At 51.4% G+C, this 20084-nt stretch overlaps 1 protein-coding gene across 4 annotated transcripts in view; it reads left to right on the forward strand.

Moving 5' to 3' along the window:
- The window catches only part of Ilrun (inflammation and lipid regulator with UBA-like and NBR1-like domains), a 60287-nt gene extending 44693 nt beyond the window's left edge, over positions 1-15594 (forward strand). For 2 of the 4 annotated variants that reach the window (XM_051153462.1, XM_051153464.1), the window contains 2 exons: positions 1812-2140; positions 15391-15561. In XM_051153462.1, the coding sequence (XP_051009419.1) occupies positions 1812-2140; positions 15391-15426 (365 nt within the window). In that variant the 3' untranslated portion in view covers positions 15427-15561. Of the gene's footprint in view, positions 1-1811; positions 2141-15390 lie in introns of all 4 variants that reach the window. The other 2 variants (XM_051153465.1, XM_051153463.1) reach the window with 2 other exon arrangements.
- Positions 15595-20084: the final 4490 nt, after the last annotated feature.

A 20084-nucleotide genomic window follows, 5' to 3' on the forward strand; every position in this document is an offset into this window, starting at 1 on the left:
AAGCTACCTTAGGAAGGTGTGGGGTGACTTCCTCAGGACCTGCTGCCAGCTTGCCCCTTAAGGCCCACATCACTCCATCTTATTCAGTGTTGATTTCAAGTCTTCTCACCTAGTATAAAAGTGGCATGCTTCATCTAAGATGTCTTAACTGAACATAGTGGCTCTGCCTCCTCGGAGAGTAAGAACTTGAGCCCAGTCAGGGCTACATAGACTCCATCTCAGGAACACAGTCCACGGCAGTAGCTGGCATGAGGATTTATAGTTTATTGTTTCAGTTTTGTTTTGTTTTGAGACGGAGGGGGGGGGGGTCTCTGCATAGCTCTGGCTGTCCTGGAACTCACTATGTAGACGAAAGTGGCCTCAAACTCCCAGAGACCTGCCTGTGTCTGCCTCTCGAGTGCATTTGCCAGTTTATTTACATGTCTGGAATGTGTGCCTGGAACACAGTGAACTGGAGTCTTGTTAGTGTGCTTGGTTGATGGCTGTCACCTCTTGTTCTCAGAGGAAAAAAGAGTTGCTAATTCCAGATACAAACAGCAGGTGTCGCTGCAGCTCTGCTTCCTATGCCTAGCTCCTGGGTGGCCAGTTCTCAGTTCAGCTCTTAAACCACTAAACTGTGTTATGGTGGGCAGTGCAGCACTGTAAGAACTCTCCTCATGGGACCCCAGTGAGACACTAAGGATGGGCCTCAGTTCCTCCCTGCCCCTTCTCACTACAGTCTGCATAGCTGAACTGAAACCTAGGTTGCCTTCCATAGCCTTCCAGTAGCTCTTCACACTTGTTTTTAGCATCAAAGGAGACAGTTCCTTTACTTCCTGTTTGAGCCCTAGCTTTGACAATAAAAAAAATCAGAGATAAAGTTATAACCAGTTATCTTATGGTACTGATCTACTTAGGGACAAGACTTCCCGTGTAGTCCTGGCTGGTCTGTGATTAAAGGCAGCCACTGCTGTGCTTGGCCTGTACAGCTTTGTTTTAAAAAAAAAAAATTTAAGGACTAGAGATGGCATAGCAGTTAAGAAAGAGCACTGGCTGCTCTTGAAGAGGAACCAACTTGAGTTCCCTGCACCCACAGCTCTTCTGGCCTTTGCAGGCACTGTACTTCACAGACAAAACATTCGTACATACCAAACCAAAATAAATTAGATCTTTAAAACAAAAAAAGTAATGGCTCTGTGTAGTCAGGTCTCCGTGCATTACAGAACAGTGCTGGTGAAGACTTGGTTGTTTTAGAAAGCCCGAACTGTTCTGACTCTTCAGCAAACTTGCTAGAAACCATGATGCCCCGTAAGTTTGCCTACTGCGCTTTTTACACGTCCATCCTGATTATTTATAATGCCTTTGCCTTCACTTCTCTTTGTGAACAGCACATGCTCAGTCTAAATTGCTTCCCACGTGAGACAAGGGCTAAGTGTGATTTTAGTCATAACAAAGAGTAAGATTTTTAGCTTTAAGAATTCTGCCTTCCCAGGATTTTCAGAATTAAGCACATGCAAGGTGAAATGAAGCCACACAGAACGGTTCATTCTATGAGCTGGAGCTTTCCAGTTCTGCATGTGCTCTGGGTCCTGACTTGCATATGTCACCATCAGCTGGAGCCTTCGTGCAGCTTTGTTGGTCCCAGCACAGGGCTGTGTGGAGCTTGCCCTTGGCATTGCTGGAGGCAGGGAAGCACATGCCATGCACACGGCACGTCAGCTTTCAGAGAGCTGACTGTGGAGAGTGGCTCTTCCCAGTGGTTTGGGTTTCAGTGGTGATTACCCTGGGCTAAGGGGTGCCTGGCATTGATACAAGCTGCCTTTTTGTTTCAGATGTCATCTGGGTGATTCTCAGTGTGGAGGTGGGTGGACTTTTAGGAGTAACGCAACAGCTGTCATCTTTTGAAACGGAATTCAACACACAGCCACATCGCAAGGTAGAAGGAAACTTCAACCCGTTTGCCTCTCCCCAAAAGAACCGACAATCAGATGAAAACAACTTAAAAGACCCTGGGGGTTCCGGGTTCGACTCGATCAGCAAAAACACATGGGCTCCTGCTCCTGACCAAACCGAGCAAGATCAGGAGAGACTGTCACAGAACTCTGTAACTCTGTCCCCCAGCAGTCACGCAAACAACTTATCAGTAGTGACTTACAGTAAGGTAGGTGCCCTCGGAGAAGGGGCAGGTGGTGGGCCTTGGGATTTGTGATGCTCCTTCGTGGCAAACCTAGAATACTAGGGCGCCACTGCTCAGAGCAGTGCTCCAGACCGCTCAGCTCCTATCAATAGCATCGACACAAAAGCCTTCTCTGTCCCCGTGTCCTGTGGCTACTGCTTCACCCATGTGTGTGCACTTCACTTCTGTCTCTGCTCTGATCTGAGTGTTGAAAACTGAGGCTCTTCAGCGTTCATATTTTTAAAACTGTCAAAATATCACCAGCCATGCTGTAGCCGTGCTTCAGGGCGGGAGTGCACTGAGCTGAGAGGCATTGCAGCACCGTCCGCGCAGGTTCCTGCTGTGTTTTCTTGGTTTAGGCGGGTTCTCCCTCGAGTAAAAAGCCAAGCTCGATTATTTTATCCTAAAATGTTGTTGGCTTTGACGATTTACTCTGTCACAATCCTCGTGCTGATGTCTTTACAGTTTGCTTTGGCTTGAGACTCCCCACAAGTGGGAGGTGAGAAGGGGACTGACTGTGGTGTCACCGTCCTGGTTGTCAGAGACTCCTGTAGGATGTGAGCCGCCGTGGTTCTCTGTGCCAGCTCAGTGGCTCCCACAGAGTCAGGAGGTGACTCCCAGCTGCGGGTTTGGGTCTGAGCCCAAGCTAGGATTGTTGTCACGGCTCAGCCCTCTGTGCACTCCTCTCCCATGACTGTGCTAGGTCCTCAAGCCCCACAGCCTGGCATGGACAGAACCATCCCAGGTCACCTGTGTGGCACATTGGCTTCACTCAGCCTCAGCCTCTGAGGTCAGGGTAGTCTGCTGTAAGAAGGGCAGGTGTGGTCAGTCCACGGGAGCCAGCTCTGTTCACTCAGGAGGGTGCAGCATTGATGTGTTAAAGGCAATGGGGTGGTCCTTGCAGAGGCCGTGCAGCCGTGTCAGCTGTCTAGGATAGAAGTAAGCCAGCCAGGAACTGCACTGAGGAAAGAGTCCACTTTCTGTATTTTTTGAGACAGGACCCTCCTCTCTGTTTCCCAAGGTTAGGGTTACAGGCCTGGCTCCACACATCCTAGCCAAGGCTCCACATCTTTTTCTTTTTTATTTATTTATTTATTTTCAAGAGAGGGTTTCTTGGCTGTGCTGGTCTTGCTTTGTAGACCAGGCTGGCCTAACTCACAGCAGTCTGTCTGCCTCTACCTCCCTGAATGCTGGGATTAAAGGCGTGTGCCACCACACCCAGCTAAGATTCCACATCTTAACATTCAAACAAAATTTATTTTTCTTTTTTCTTTTTGAGACAGGTTCTCATACTGTAGCTTGGCCTTAGACTTGCTGTATAGCTGAGGAGGACAGCCCTATACTTACTGTTTTCCTGCGTCCACAAATACTGAGCTCACAGACCCTGCCTCCTCCTGTGCTGGGTTGGGCATAAAACGCTGCCTCATGCATGCTAGGCAGGCCCCCTACCAACTGAGCTACATCCTAAACCCTGAATTTTTTTTTTTCTCTCTCTCTCTAAACTAGACCTCTCCAGAGCTAGCCTATTACAGCAGGCAGAGCAGCCAGCCCTGGCCAAGTATGCCAAGTCACATTGCAGATTTGATGCAGCTCAGGTCATGGACAGATGAGAGCTGGCAGGAGCAGCTCATGCACTCATAGTTTTCAGAAGACTGCTTTGTCCAGCTGGGCCTTGCACTAAGTATGATTGTTGTCTTTGGGTATTCCTGGCTCAGGACCTGGAGTCATCTCTAGCCGTGGACCATCTCCTCCTTAGCCAGTTCCGATGGTTATTCACACATTCACAAGACAGTGTAAGGCCCTGCTGCTTTTGGAAGTGCTAGACTGTGGAGAGGCCATTGAATTTATTTTCTAGCTTATGCTATTTTACTCTCCCACACCTCCATTTAAAAATAACTTTTTAGGGCTGGAGAGATGGCTCAGAGGTTAAGAGCACTGGCTGCTCTTTCAGAGGTCCTGAGTTCAATTCCCAGCAACCACGTGGTGGCTTTCAACCATCTGTAATGTGATTGGGTGCTCTCTTATGGTGTGCTGGCTCACATGCAGACCAAATACTGGATAAATAATAAATAAATCTTAAAAACAACAGCAACAACCAAAACTTTTCAGGGCTGGAGAGATGGCTCAGACATTAAGAACACTGGCAGCTCTTGCAGAGGATCCAGCACCCTCTTCTGACCTCCACAGGCACCTGGCACACACATGGTGCGCACACACACGTGCACACAAAACACCCGTACACATAAGTTGTTGTTACAGGCTGGCCTCAAACTCACTATGCAGTCCAGGCTGACCTCAAACTGACAGAAGTCCACCTACCTCCGCCTCTGAATGCTGGATTAAAGGCACGCACCACCACACCTGGCTTACACATAAAAATTTTAATCGTTTTTTAAACATATATAAATAAAAGTAACAGGTAGTATGAAATGACCCAGTGAGTAAAGGAGCTGATAAACCCAAGACCCAAATAATGGAAGGAGAAAACACAGGCTGTCCTCTGACTTCCACATGTGTGCCTTGTCATGCACACAGTAAATAAATACATTTTTAAAAACAAAGCTTCCTGCTAGAGATTCTATCCAGGAAGACTTGGACAGAATGGACTAATAATGGGAAACCTAGATCTTAAAGAGAGCTCAGGGCCTCTGTGGTTGTCACAGTACCAAGCATCTGTGTGAGTTTTCTGTGTCCAGTTACATCTGTTGGCTCCACCTGCTGGAGTAACTGCTGTACTGTCAGTGAGTGCCTGAGCAGCAGCGCGGGTCCCTGACACACTGTTGACCACAAAGCCAGGGGAGAGCAATTCAGAGTCAAGTCAGACTCGCTCAGCAGAACAGTCAGTGGGGAACCAAGAATTCACAGTGGTGAAGGAGAGGGGTCATGAAGGTCAGGTGAGGCTTGGGAGTGGACATGGACAGAGCATGCGCAGTGCTACAGAGAGCGTTAGGTGCTGAGGTGTGGGCAGTGGGGGTAGGCTCAGTTGTTCCCAGGATGTTTCTTTAAAGAGGAGTGAATGAAAGAATCACAAATGGCTTTGAAATACTTGGTACTAAGGGGCTGGAGAGATGGCCCAGGAGTTGGGAGCGCTGGCTGCTCTTGAGGAGGACCAGGTTCACTTCTCAGTACCCATATGGCAGTTCACAGGTATCCTTCAGTCCCCGGGGGATTGGGCTCCCTCTTATGGCCTCTACAGGCACTGCATGTACATGCAAAATGCCCATGCATATAGAGGCAAATAAATTTAATGTGCAGACATGCATATTGGTGTGAGACTCAAACGGATACAAGTGAGCCTCTGTCTGATGCCGAGACAGTGGCTAAAGTGCTCGGTGCCACGTGTGGCGCGTGAGGTCCATCCCCAGGACCTTATGTTGGAAGGATGGACCCAGCTTCCACGTTGTTTTCTCACCTCCCCATGAACACCATGTAATTTTTTAAAGAGACATTAAAGTCAAAGGTAAGGGGCTGGAGAGATGGTTCACGGGGCCCCGTGTCAGGCTGCTCACACCCACCTGTAAGTCCAGGTCCAGGGAATCCAACACCCACCCTATTCTGTGCTCCCAGGACACCTACACACATGTGCACAGGCATTGTACTCAGGCGCACGTGCACACTGAGTCAGCAAGTGAGTAAAGCAGTAGGTAAGCCTAAGTATCTTTATTTTACTTGAGAACACAGGATTGGCTGGCTCTTGAAGCCGATGTGCTCGACATTGTGACATGTGTCCTTGATGTGTGACGCGGGCTGCTTTTGAATCGCTCCTAAATCTAAATGCCCAGGCGTGCTGTCAGTTACTTTGCCTGTAGGTGAGGAAACAGAAGTTTTGAATGGCTGCATGCCTTGCCCAGTGTCACACGGCCAGCAGGAAACAGCTAGGACTCTAGTGTGCGTGCCATGTGACTGAGAGGTCTCTGTCTCTGGGTTGGTGTGTTTGCTTTCTTCCCCCAGGTCCTCTTGTTGGCTGAATAAACTTTGTTGAGGCCAACATGAACCGAGGTGACCAGTACCATCAAGGTAGGAAAGAGGCAGCGTTGACCTGCGATGAGGAGACACTAACGTAGAGCTGCCTGTGGTGTCTCACTTTCACAGCATTCCAATCCCTGAGGATTTAGAACAGTGACCTCCCGAACTCTTAACTCTTAGCAAACAAGCCATGCGGTGTTTACAGTAGAGTGCTTGCGGTCAGCCTGGCCTCCAGTGTGTGCTGGGGCTTCTGCCTCTCGGGCTGCTGTTGGAAGCACTGCATTGGCAGTGGGTTGGAATTACCCAGGGAATAGGCTAGAGAAGGACATGGTGCCCTTGGAAGCCTGTGCACAGTCTCGGCAGATGGGTTCCTGCTGCCGCCGCAGCAGAATTGAGCTTGTTCAAGTTGGGAGGAGAAAGTGCAAAGATCTCTGGAGGGCCCTCTCCTTCCGCACATCCGCCAGTGGAGAACTGAAGAGTCCTAAGCTCTGGGTGAGAGCGCACGTCCCAGCTGCAGCCCTGGGAGAGCCTCCAAGGGGAAGTGTATGCCGACCCGCTCCAAAGATTCTGAAAGCTGCCTCCTCGCTTTTGTTGGGAGTTGACTGGCCTCATTGTCAGCTCAGGTGTGGCTGATTTGTCCCAAGTACTGGTGAGGACCAGAGCCGTTTGAGTGAACCCTTCCACCTTGATGGCCTGCATCCCAGGGGTCACACTCTGGATAGTGCATTCTCACACTGATTCAGCTCTGAGGCCAAGGAGCCCAGTTTGGACAGTTGCTAATGGAAAGCCGTACAGGAGTGTGGAAGAGGGAGTAGAAGACAGTTGTCTTGCGATCAGGTTTCTGCTTCCATGAGCCCTTCCAGAGCGCTAAGACAGCTGCAGTTCAGGACAGGCAGGGACAAGTGCAAGGCTGTGGGGCCGCAGGTGCTGGCCTTCCTGTCTGTTGCAAAGAGCCTTTACAGCAGGCGGCTGAACCCCAGGGAACTCATGTTGTTACTTGAACTGTATCTGAAGCTGCAGGCTGGTGTTTGGCATGTGTTTTTCTCTGTGAGGTGGTCGGCACACGCCTGCCTCCACTTTGCAGCAGGTGCTGCCCTTTATGTGCACGTTCCCGCCCACATGCCCACCACCACCTCTGCCTACGTTCCCACCCCTGTGCCCACGTGCCCACCACCACCTCTGCCTACGTTCCCACCCCTGTGCCCACCACCACCTCTGCCTACGTTCCCACCCCTGTGCCCACGTGCCCACCACCACCTCTGCCTACGTTCCCACCCCTGTGCCCACCACCACCTCTGCCTACGTTCCCACCCCTGTGCCCACCACCACCTCTGCCTACGTTCCCACCTTTGCCCTGTACTTTTGAAAATGCAAACATGAGTGTGGCTTTCTGGGTTTCTGTTGTTGGTGACAAAGTCTCAGTGTCGCCCTACAGGCCTGGTACTTGCTATTCTAAAAACTCCTTAGAGAGCTGCCTGCCTCTGCCTCTTCGGTGTTGGGGTGTGCAACAAAGTTTATTCCACCACCACCCCTTCTTTTCAAAATTTTTTTTGTTTTTGGAAAAAGGGTATTAATCTGTAGTCTTGGCTAGACCAGGCTGGCCTCCAACTCAGAGACCCATCTACCTTAGCTGGGCTTAAAGATCTGCAACCATGACACCTGGTCCCTTCCCTCCCCTTTACCTCCTCCTTCCTTTTTTTTTTTTTTTTTTTTTTAAATATTCCTTTTAGAAGTTATTTTAAATAATAAATTAATTAATTTTATATGTATGAATATTTTGCCTGAGTTTAAGTCTATGCACCATATGTATACCTGGTGCCTAAAAAGGACAGACGGATCACCGGATCTACTGGGACTGGGGTTAGAGGTGTTTGTGAGCTGCCATGTGTGTGCACTAGGAATCGAGCTCTGGTCCTCCTCTGGAGCAACAAGTACTTTTAACTGTTGAGCCAACCCTGCTGCCCCTTAGAGCTCTCTCCAACTACACAGTACTCCAGGGCCTGCCACACTGTCAAGGTACTCAGTAGTAGGCCATTGCCCAAACAAGCTAGATCATGTGATGACATTTCTGGTGAGTAGAATGGCTTGTCCTCTGCAGGCAGTCTGTACACTTGCGTCAGATATGAAGGCTGCTCACCCACCTGTGTCAGCTGCAGAACCATGGCCAAGGAGGAAGCAAGACAGCGGCAAGGGACCCGCCCGCTCTGGGGCCCAGCACATTCTGTACAGAAAGTGTGTGTCAGGGCTTCTGGGCTTGATGCTGTTATGATGACGCCATCTACTGAAGCTCGGAGGAGCCAGTAAAGGCCCCGGCTCTGCTGGTGTTTGCGCTGGCATGGGCTGTGTGTGCATTTTAAAATAATTTAAGCAAACAGCATGGGCCCTAGAAAATGTCTTTTGTTACATAGCATTGCTGGTTGACCGGGGCTGAGAAGTTTGTCCAGGAACTGTCCTTTGCACCAACAGTTTCTAAGGTGTCCAGCTCCTCTGTGTTTGTTTTGGGGCTCTGGGCATTGTTTCAGACTGCTGACGCTGGGCGAGCCTGCAGCAGAGACAGCTGTGTTATCAGGATTGCAGCTCATTTCACACTGGTCATTATAGCTCAGTCTCTGCTCTGTGTTCAACATTTTAATTTCTGCTGGGGGTTTTAAGGTGGGGTCCGTGAACAAAAGTGTGACCCACAGGTAAGCATCTGCTGCTGCAGGTGCTGAGCTTTCGTCACCACTGCTCGGACTGTACTCCAACAGAGCTGTACAAAGTGTAAGAAGGAATTCTTGTAGCCAGGTAGAATTGGCCTCCTTCCCCTAAAGAGGCCCGAGGGACTTGGGCTTTGCTTGTGATGCTGCCTGAGTGCCAGCTGTCTGCCTGGCATAGAGTAGCTTTCATGTTGCTCAAGTCAGCCACCTCCATGCTCAGCCTCTGCGAGGTAGCAGTTGATCACAGCTGTGCCTTGCCACGGGAAGAGATGTGAGCATTTATTTTTGACTTGTATGCGTATGCCATGTATGTGCAGGTGCCACACAGACGAGGACATTAGATTCTCTGGAAGGTGAGAGTTATAAGAGTTGTGAGCTCCCTAACAAGGGTGCTTGGGAACTGAACACCAGTCCTCTGAAAAGATGTGAGCCGCCTCTCCAGTCCTTCTTCCTTTCCAGATTTTATTCTATTAATTTTTAACATTTGTTTTCTGTGTGTGAATGTAGTGTGCCTTCCTCTGCCTCCCAGGTGCTGAGATTAAAGGCATGCACCTGTTATTTTTCTTCAAGCGTGCATGTGCGTGCGTGTGTGTGTGTGTGTGTGTGTGTGTGTGTGTGTGTGTGTGTGTGTGTGTACACACCTGCAGAGGCCATTGCATCCCTTGGAGTTATAACAAGTGGCTGTAAGCAGCCCTATTGATGAGAGTTCTGGGAACCAAGTTTGGGACCTCTGGAAGAGCAGCCAGTGCTCCTTAACCTCTGAGCCATCTCTCCAGCCCCACTCCATCTGACTTTTAAGTTCTCATAGGTGTTCGGAAAGAAAACACTGTGATGTTTCCGACAGTAAAGGAAGCGGTGTCTTGGTAGATAGTGGATTTGAAGTGAAAGATGGAAAACTACATGCAAGAAGGCCCAGAGGGAACTGCAGGTGGGTGTGTCCATGGACATTGACCAGCACCCCACAGTGCCTTACAAGGGTGAGGGTCACTTTTAGTGTTAAAGGAACCACCACTAGCAAGACAGTCCCCAGCTTGGGAACAGCGAGATTAAACCAGCAAAGCTGACTGGGACAAGCAGAGGAGACAACGTCCTCTCTTCTCTCAGTTGTGATGTGAGGGAGTCGACAGCTGGTGGAGAAATTTAAATGGCTCAGCAGTGTAGAGCTCCCAGCTCAGTGCCAGGGCTTCATGGCCAAACCCGTGGGTGGCGCCTCTCCTGCTTGACTGTCCTTACCCTAGTAGATGGCCAGGGCGAGCTTGTCTCCCAGCAGTCGTCGTGGTTCTAGCACACTGACAGCTGAGGTCTGGAGGACCGGAAGTCAGAAACGCTCTGCATGTGGCCTCTAGCCCAAGGCTGCTTTGTATGGGCTACTCGCAGCTGCTGTTGGTCATGGGAAGCTGAGGTGGGCAGAGGCCGTGGGGATACTGAGTGGCTGATGGGTAGGTGGACAGACAGGGCCCTTGACAACAACAGACATTAGTTCAAACAGCTGGGAAACTGTTACAGGGATGAGCATAAAATGGCTTCACCAGGCACTCTGATAGCTGAGTTAACCATTTAAGCAGTCTGACAGGGTCCGTGGTCCAGGCTACCCTGACATGCTCCGTAAGCCTGAAGCAGGTGTCCCCCACACCGTCGTCAGCAAGCCTCCCTCAACACCCAGGGGGCAGAGGGGCTGACTTTGAATATTTTGATTTTGTTGGTTGGGTTATCCCAACATGTAAGTCCATTTCCCTTAGTTGAGAGCTTTGGATTCTGTTGTGCTGGTCAGCCTGCAGCCCTGGGTGGCCAGTCCCTCAGCAGGGCCCAGCTCCTCACGTGTGCAGTCAGGGTCAGGGCAAAACTTCCTCCACCTCCTCCTCGCTCTGCCTGCCCAGTGCAAATAGAAAAGTGGGAGGTTTAGCAGGAATACAGAACATGACACTTGGGGGTGGGGGATGTTTCGAGACTGGGTTTCTCTATGTAGCCTTGGCTCTTCTGGACTTGCTGTGTAGACCAGGCTGGCCTCGAACTCACAGGGATCCCCCTACCTCTGTCTCCTGAGTGCTGGGATTAAAGGCAAGTACCACCACGCCCGGGTAGGATATGAAACTTTTGAATACCAACAGAACTCCTCAAGTGGAAAACTCTACACCAGAACCTTTGTTTCGTATAAAAATTGTCAAACTGAGCCTGGCATGGTGAGGCATACCTTTAATCCCATTACTTGGGAGGCAGAGGCAGGCAGATCTCTTTTGAGTTTGAAGCCAGCCTGGTCTATACAAGTTCAGGACAGCCAAGACTACACAGAGAAACTCTGTCTCCAAAGGAAAAAAAAGTTAAACTGCCTCATAATATTGCCTTTCAGAAGCCAGGTGTGGTGGTGCACACCTTTAATCCCAGCACTTGGGAGCAGAGGCTGGTGGTTAGCTGTGAGTTCGAGGCCAGCCTGGTCTACAAAGTGAGTCCAGGACAGCCAAGGCTACACAGAGAAACCCTGTCTTGAAAAAATAAAAATAAAATAAAAATTACCTTTCAGAGTAAGCCATGCATAAGATATAAATGTGTTTAATGTTGGGTCCCACCCTCAGCCAGCTCATTATGTACGTACAGATGCTCCAAAATCAGGCAGGAGATCCCGGACGCACTCAGACACTCACTGTGTACCCTCTTCTGGAAGGTTTATTTAGGAACTCCTGTGTTAATAGGTGCTCCCCACAGAAGCTCGCAGGCTAGCCATGACTCCTGCTGCTCCACAGGGTCAGCATCGAGAAGACCATTTGAGACAATAATTGATGCTGGGTTTGCTCTACCAACTGGGTCAGGAGAACCAATTCTTTCCCCCAAAAGTACTAAGGCTTGACCCTGGGCAGCACCTGCTGGGCAAGTTAACACCCAGCTGAGTCTTCAGCATATGACTGCTAGATCTTAAATTGTTGGAGATGGTAAGGATGGGTTAGTTGGGTGATAAATTCATACATAATAAAATACTTTAGAAAAATACTGTGGCTTGCCAGTCAGGGCCTGAAGCAGCTGCTGTGATGGTTCAGCTGGCCCCTCAGGGCGAGCAGGAGCCATCTCTGTTGGGTGGGCGTGGAGCTTGTGTTCCTGTGGGCTGGCTGCAGTGCCTCGCCACCTGCTCTCTGGCTAGTTTGTGCTCAGGATGCCCACACTCTTGACAACTGTTCTTTCCAAAGCTTAGGGAAAATTCTACCTCAGCTACTACAGGCCTGAGCTGCTGCTCCTTCCCTGGCTCCAAGGAGAAACCCATTTCTCTGCAATTGTGAATAAGGGACCACCAGTAAAAATGGTGTGTGTGTTCGAGACAGGGTTACTCCGTGTAACAGCTCTCACTGACCAGGAACTCGCTCTGTTGACCAGACTGGCCTCAAACCCACAGAGATCCGCCTGCCTCTGCCTCCCAAGTGCTGGGATTAAAGGTGTGCACCACCACTGCCCAGCTAGTAAGAAAAATCTTTACTTAGGGAGTGGTTGCTGTGCCTAGTAGTGCTTATAAAGGAGGGTGGCTTTCTCCGCCACGCTGATGGGTTGATCATTGTTTGGTCAGAGTTGAATTCCGAGCTTCCTGCCATGGTCAGATGCTGCAGCATGCACAAGGGGAAATGTAGGGAAGGCCCTGCTTCTGTTCCTCTTACAAGTCAAAGTCAGGGCTGTGAAGGTGCTTGGTGGGTAAAGTGCAGGAGCATGAGGGGCTAAGTTTGTGTCCCCAGCACCCACATAAAACCTGGGGGACAGTGGTGTGTCCCTGAATCCCAGTGCTGGGGAGGTGGAGACACGAGGATCTTGGGGCCTCCTGGCTAATCTAGCTAGATCAATGAGCTCTAGGTCCCCAGCACGACTGTCTCCACATCCATGTAGCACATGCACAGTTGTCACTAGACGTCAGCAGAGGGTGAGCATTGTCTGTGCTGCAGACCACGGCTTCCAGGCCTGCTCCCCTAGGCTGTAGAACTGTGAAGTCTGGGGCGTGGATGGGCCTTGCGTTGTCTGTGCCTCGGTTACGGGCGATGCCTGACATGCTGTTCTTGGAGCCTTTGGCAGTCTTCTCTGCAGCTGGTGTAGTACTGCCTGTGTTCCATGGTCTGCTTGTGACATGCATAACGCTGCATGCCAGGAGTTAGGTCACAACATGGTTTCAAAACAGGTGGCTCGCTCCTTCCTTGAAGTGAAGGTATAACTTAGGGGAAGGAAACTATCTTGTCCCCCAAGCCACCTTCCTGCTACACTGTTCGTTTGAAAGAGAATTACGTGGACCTTTTCTTTCCAGAAGACATAGAACCTCAGCTATTAGGCTAGAGAATCAAGGGCAGCCACGACTTAGTAAGATCCACACTAGCCAGCCTGAGGGTCCAACGCCCGGGTGGACGCCTTTGTCCCTGTCCCAGCACAGTGCTTAGGTCTCATCTTAGTCAAGTAGGAGTCAGGTCAGCTCTGTAGAAGTCACTAGAAGTCACATTGGTTCTTATTTAAGTAGTTCCAGACAAGCCACAGGTCTGGGAGGGCTGCAGGCACCGTGTGCGGAGGGGGCGTCTCAAAGAGCTGCTTGCTCTTTGTGTCCCCTGTGGTGTTTTCTGCTCTGACCTTTGAGCATTGTGTTGGTTCCCAGTCTGAAGAGACTAAGCTGCCTCTGTGGGTCGTTCTGGGTGAGTAGCTGCTGCTGGGAAGAGCTGAGTCAAGGCAGCTGGCCTTCAGCTGTGCACTCACCGCTGGTGCATGGGGCTCCCACTAGAGCCCACAAGATGGAACCTGAGAGCCTGTGCTTGGGGGAGCCGCCAAGGTGGTTGCAGCCTTCATTTGCCTACTGGAGACATGGCTACTGCAAGGGCCCGTAGACATGTGGCAGCCTGTCATTCTAAGCACCAGCTTCCTGCCTCAGCAGTGCTGCGCCCTTGACCAGCTTAGCTCCCCTCTGTGGTGAAGAAGCATTTGTGACGTGGGAAGTGCTATTGCAGCAAAGACCTGAAGGCCGGCTCCCTTCTGTGCTGCCTTCCACGCATGCACGCACGCACGCACACTCATTTCTCTCTCTCTCTCTCTCTCTCTCTCTCTCTCTCTCTCTCTCTCTCTGATATCGCCTGGGGAGTTGTATATTTTCCAGTAGCCATCCATACCACTCCTGAAGTTCCCAAGGCTGTGGCCATATGGAGGGCCCAGGCCCCTATGTACTGCCCCCCCCCCAAAAAAAAAACCAAAAAACAAAAACTAATAACTCTTGTGACAAACCTGACTTGCAGAGGCCTGACACTCCAGGTGTTCTGAGCAATGCCTGTTCTTCAGTTACCAACTCAGCGAGGCGGGCGCCACACTGAGGCATGAGACTGCCTTCCTGCCCCCGCTGTGCCTGCTCTATAGATGAGTGTGAAGCTCAGCGTGGTTCCTCCAATCACTCATGTTCTGCCTGGTCACCAGTCACCTTAGCCCTTTAGGGTCTGTTTAAGTCCTCCAAGGAAAGGGGACGCACGTGTCGAGCTTCAGCCCAGTCCTGTGGTGGCGCTAGCGCTGCCTTAGCACGGAGCTTCCTCCTCATCCTCTGTTTGTATGTCGCCGTAGCTGTCCTGGGCTCACTTTGTAAACCAGGATCAAGCTCACCCTGCCAGAGCTTCGTTCTTAATGTAGGGAAGACAAGATGGAAGTCTTTAGAGTCTGTCGAGGAGCGGAGGAAGTGCCTTTGGAATGGGGCCTGTAATCCCAGTACTTGGAAGCCTGAGGGAGCAGGGCGACACGGATTCCAGGAGCCGGCCAGGTGGCTAGGCATTGAGAGCAGTTGTCTGCTCTTGCCAAGGATGCAGTTTGATTCTATCCACTCACTTGTAGCTTGAGCTCCAAGGGACCCAGCGCCTGCCCCTGGCCTCCGTGGGCTCCCACATGCATGTGCTGTGCTTAAGCCCACAGTAAAACCAGCCCCTTCCCAGGTCAGAGTGAGGAAGGTAAGCATCTCAGTAGGTTTGAAACGCAGCAAGAGGGACAGAGCCCGCGGTCCTCAGATGTGGTTCTGAGTGCCGCCTAGAAGGCCTCTGTGTGGCATTGTCAGGATGGAAGTGAGAATTAAGGACTGAGAGGGGCAGGTCCTGGTGCTGTGTGTGGTGTCTGGTGCTGGACAGGCAGCAGCTGTTAAACTTGTGTGTGTATTTGTCTTGTGTGTGACACACCCCACAGCATGCATGTCACAATCAGAGGACAACTTGTGGGATCAGTTGTTGTTTTACCATGTACATTCTAGGAATTGAGCTCAGGTCATTGGCTCGGCAGGAAGCGCCTTCATCTATGCATCCTCTTGCCGTGCAGAGGTTTGAGAACATGCTGTCAAGGATGAAATTTTATAGCCTAGCTGGAAGAAGGTAGGCATTAGTTGAATTGCCTGTCACAAGATGAGCAGTCTCTCCCTGGCTGGCCTTTCCTCTCTGAGGCTTGGTGTGGGATTCAGCGGGAAACTTAGCAACTGGGCACATCCTGGTCCTCAGTCTGAGGTGCTCTGCGGCCAGGGCAGTGACCCCCATGCCTCTGTGACTGGGCTGCATTTGCTTGTGAGGCAGCGCTGTGTGTCTGTCACTGACCGTCTTCACTCTCTTCCAGGGGCTCCACGGGCCTTATCCCTTCGGCCAGTCTTAAACGGGTGTCAGCAAGAAGAAAAATTAACAAAAGACAGAAGGCCTGACTTTGGGGGGAGAGGGCAGGGGGTTCCTCTGGACTGCAGAGCACATCGCACGGACCCCTGGCTCAGACCCCCACCCACCCCCCCAATCCCAGAAGAAGAGGAAGAAAGAGACTAGTTTTGAGTGAACTCAGTGTGCATGTGTGAATGCTGAACTGCAGGAGTGGTGCTGAGGCGACCGAGAAGTCCACGCAGCCACCTTGGCTTTTGGTGATGGCGTCAGTCTAATAAGTTGTTAGCTCACTCGGGAAGGAGAGGAGATTTAAATGGGGGAAAATAAGCCATCTTTTTAAACAAATTATTTTACCTACAGAGAGGTTGTAGTTGTGAGCACATGTTAGTTTTCCCTCTTCCCGGTGTTTATCTTGTAAGGTGCAGCACACCTTCAGAACCGTGCTTGCTCTGGAAGCTGGTCGTCACACTGAGGCCGGCGTGGCATGTTTGCTGGGTGTGTACTGTGCCACCACCTGACTGCAGAGTCTCTGACCCTGTTTGTTTTCAGTGGCATCTGCCAACGAGAGATCACCTTCCTCTTTTTTCTCTAATCTTGTTGATTTACACCTTTGACATTTGTGTCTGTCAACCTTGGGGCTTCTTATAGCCTCTCTGAGGTAAGGACTTCCTTGTGTGGCCAGCAGAAGCCTGGAGGACATTCTGAGAGGGAGTGTGGCCATAAGTACTGACCCTTCGTGCAGCGGCCCTCAGTGGGTGTGTGCACATGCTACATGCACACAAGGTTGTCGCTCATCAGCCAATGTGAACTGTCCCCGCTTCTCTTGTCACACAGCTCCTTTCTCTATCTCCCCCACACGTCCTTGTGGCATTCTCACAACCTGTTAGTAGAGCCCACTTACTATGGAATGATTCAGCCCAAGCTAGGAGCCCCAGTGCTGAGTACTGCCTGAGAAGCCACAGTCAGCAGGGGGCTCTTAGTGCCGCCCAGCGGGGGTACAGGCTTCTGCTCCCTGGGCAGGTGCCCACAGTGTCCCATGGACTCCACATGGGCTGAAATGTGGATGTCACCATGGGACTCTTAAACCAGGCTGGAACAGCTGTCTGCCAAAGATACAAGAATATGCAAAGTCTCCCCTCTTAACCCTCCTTCCCTAATCAGTGGCTTGAGAGTCAGGATGTGGTGTGGCTGTGACATTCCCTGTCTGCCTCCAGCCCCCGTGTGCCCCAGGGTTGTGAGCAGAGCAGGGAGACCAGGGTGTGAGTGGCTGTAGGAGGTCCTCCAGCCTGGGTACGGGTGTGGGCTGGCCGGCCTGCCTGCCTGTCTGTCTCTGTCTGGATGTTTGAGTTCCAAAATTTGCAGGGTGTTTGTTATTCCTCATCCTCTTCTGAGACTGTTGATTTTAAATACTTGATTATGAAAGAAAAGCTTGTATGAAAATCCCCCTCACCTTGCCATGTCCCCAAAAAGCAGCCTGACAATAAGCTTTGTCTCTTCAAGGAGGTCCCTGGGGCAGGTGGAGAAGGGCAGTGCAGCTGGGCACTTAGCTGGGCCTTCTCTGGGACTCACTTCCTCTGCACACTTGGACCCTTAGCCAAGGCAGTCCCTACCGGGTGCCCAAGCCACACGTCTCAGGGGGCTTTTGTGTCAGACCTTTTTAAGGCCAGACAACTGATGCCAGTCTCTGAGGACACTGCCACCCTAGAGCACATGCATGCCCGGCCATTGTTCCTGCTTGTGGCCTTGGAGCAGCGTGTCTCCAGCTGTCCTCTTGGAGCCACGAGAGGCTTCAGCCCTGCCTCACAGCCTTCCCCATCTGTCCCCTACTAGTACATACTTCCTCAGTTTCCCAGCAGGCGCCTCCCTCATGGGCCACTGTCGCCGGGTGTCCTCCCATCTTGTGCCCCTTCCTGCTTATAGCAATCTCACTTGGCAAATGTAACGGCTCAGGTACCCTGGCTTCCTTCCCAGAAACAAGCCGTGTCTGTGCGTCCTGGAGAGTTAGCTCCTTCAGAAAAGCGGGCGCGCAAGCCTTGATCACGGCTTCCTGGTTCCCGCTCTGCAGCCCCTAGAACCTTCATACACACTAGGCCGCCTCTTTGGAGAACCCCTTCTGGCACCCATATGGTGAGGCGCACACTGAGTTTCAGAAAATTGGGGGGGGGGGCTGGGTGTGTGCAGGCTGGGAAAAATCTGTGTGGAGTGAGGTGTGTGTAGGTGTGTATGCGTGTGTGCACGTGTGCATGCCTGTTTTTGTTTTTTGTTTTTGTTTTTTTGCCATGGGGACAATTGAATTTGGGGCATTTTCTACAGACAGCCCTCTCCCTGTGTGTGCACTGGCTGTCATGTATACCAGGCGCACTCACAAAGACAGCTAGTAGCCGAGGTGGGAAGGCAGGCATGAGCATAAAGACCCCAGATGTAGCCTGAGCTCACAGCAGGAAAGGGTGAGAGTTGTTGGGGCTCACAAAGGCAGACTAATGTGTTGTCCCCACCCCTACCCTGCTACCCCTTGTTTCCTTGGGTGAATGTGGGGGCAGTCTGCTGCCCCTCCCACCTGGACAGTGGTTGGTGTCTGGTGGGCCTCGTGGTGCCTAGGAGGTGAAGATGAGGGGTTCCTTACCGTGTAAATGAGTATTTGTATGATTAAATTAACATTCAAAAACCTTTCTCTTGTGTGAGTTTTGTTGTGCCCTTGAGCTGCCTGTTGACCCTTGTAACCCCACAGTGGCTAGGGTGCACACTGCAGGTCCAGAACAGACCCTGAGATGGAAAGCATGTTAATCCCTGTAGGAGAGCTGTGGCAGTGCCCAACAAGGAGAGAGTTACTCCGATGGCTTTGGAGGACTAAACATGTGGCCAGAGCTGCTCTGTGTCTGGTTTTCAGTGGGGATGGAAGGTGGGGGCTGCTCAGATGCTGGCTGGCCAGACAGGCCAGGGCAGAGCTATTGCTGTAAATGGCTCATGGCTGGTTAGATGTTGCAGCTAGCTTGATCCCAACTCCTAAGGCTTCCACTCCTCCCAAAATAGTGCCACAGCCAGGTGCAGACACTAGATAGGACCCAGGGGCCATGTCAGAGTCAGGCTTTCAGCAGGAAATCAGCCTTGGGTTACACTTGTATCTTCTGGTACCCAATGATCAAAAAGTAAAGGAACTCCAAGAAGAGACTTGACACCCTATGAGCATATATAGGGGAGGCGCTCCCCCTCAGTCACAGGCAGAGGGAGGGGAGGGAAGAATGGGAGGGTACAAGGGACAATTGAGATGTAATATGAATATATACATGGGAAAAGTAGCTGCCTCCAGATGGTCTGAGTGTCATCAGGTGCCACACCTCTGTTGATCACGCCATCCCTGCACGGAAGAAACACCAGCCAAAATCGTGTCAACCAGCCATGGCATTCATTGTTTGGCCCTTACTGTGTGCCCTGCACAGCAGACAGACAGTGCTAGAAGGCAGAGCGCCTTGGCCTTCAGTCCTCTTGGAAAACACGACAAGCAGGGCATGGGTAGCGCTTCTGGGCTGGGCTGGAAACATGAGCACTAGGAACACACTTCAGACAGCGGCAAGTGGAATAGGAACCAGCCTCCTGTGGGAGCCTGTAGCCTTGGGGCTCACATGCAGGTTCGAGAGCACTGAGGCAGAATGAAAGGTTTCAGTGGCCAACACAAAGTGAATGGATTTAATGCCACCAAATCTTCAGAACTACAGTCTGGCTGGGTTTGGTGGTCCATACCCTATAATCCTGTTACTTGGGAAGTGGAGGCAGGTAGGCCAGGTCTTCCAGGTCATTCATGGCTATCTCAAAGTCCCCACCATTGTCTGGGTTGTAGAGGAGTATCAGAGAGGGGAAGGAGTTTCCCACGGGTCTCAGCTCTAGGTGAGGCAGGCTAGGACGCCAGGTCCTGGACTGGGGCCTCCAGGCATCTGGCATTTTCACTAGCCAAAGAGCTGGCTTGGTGCTTCAGACCATGCATGGGCCTCCCCGACTCCCCCAGCCCGGCAACATTGTGTGCAAGAAGAGATGCTCATGAGCCAGGGATCTAGGATATAGGGAGTGCAAGATAGGATCACCTACCCATATTCCGAAAAGGAGCCCCAGGAACTTCTGGATATAGACTTGGTAAAAGACGCAGGCCTCACAAAGAGCTGGTACAAGACTTCCCAGGAAGCACCAGGGACCCCCACAGGTGTCCTCACCCATGACAGTACACCTGCACCCTGCTGACTTCCAGCCACAGCTGTTTGCTCTTTGCAGGGGAAGGGGATGGGCCCAACACCCCTGCTCCTGAACAGTTATTTGCAGAATCTGTTTATCTTTGGGGTTGTAACCTGTCAAGAAGTCACTGAGCCTTGGGAGAAAGACACAAGTTCAGTGGTAGCTTGTGGCCTGAACCATTCCCACGAAGGCTAGGTAACAGGGAGGGGGCTCTCAGCTGAGGCCAGGCAGCTACAGTGGTCGGGGACCCAGCCCTCCTGGCAAAACAAGCCACCTCCCTGCCCAGCTCAGGTTGTACTTGGGGCTCCCACTCTGTTCCTGAGAAGGCCCCTCCTAGCTGTTTCCCAGACATCACCTGGAGTCCAGCCTTGACCAGCTGAAGAGAGCAAGCACTAAAGGCTCTCACAACAGCCGCCCCTCTCGGCCCCCCAGACACACTGA

Source organism: Acomys russatus, chromosome 11 (genome assembly GCF_903995435.1).
Source record: "Acomys russatus chromosome 11, mAcoRus1.1, whole genome shotgun sequence".
Taxonomy (NCBI): domain Eukaryota; kingdom Metazoa; phylum Chordata; class Mammalia; order Rodentia; family Muridae; genus Acomys; species Acomys russatus.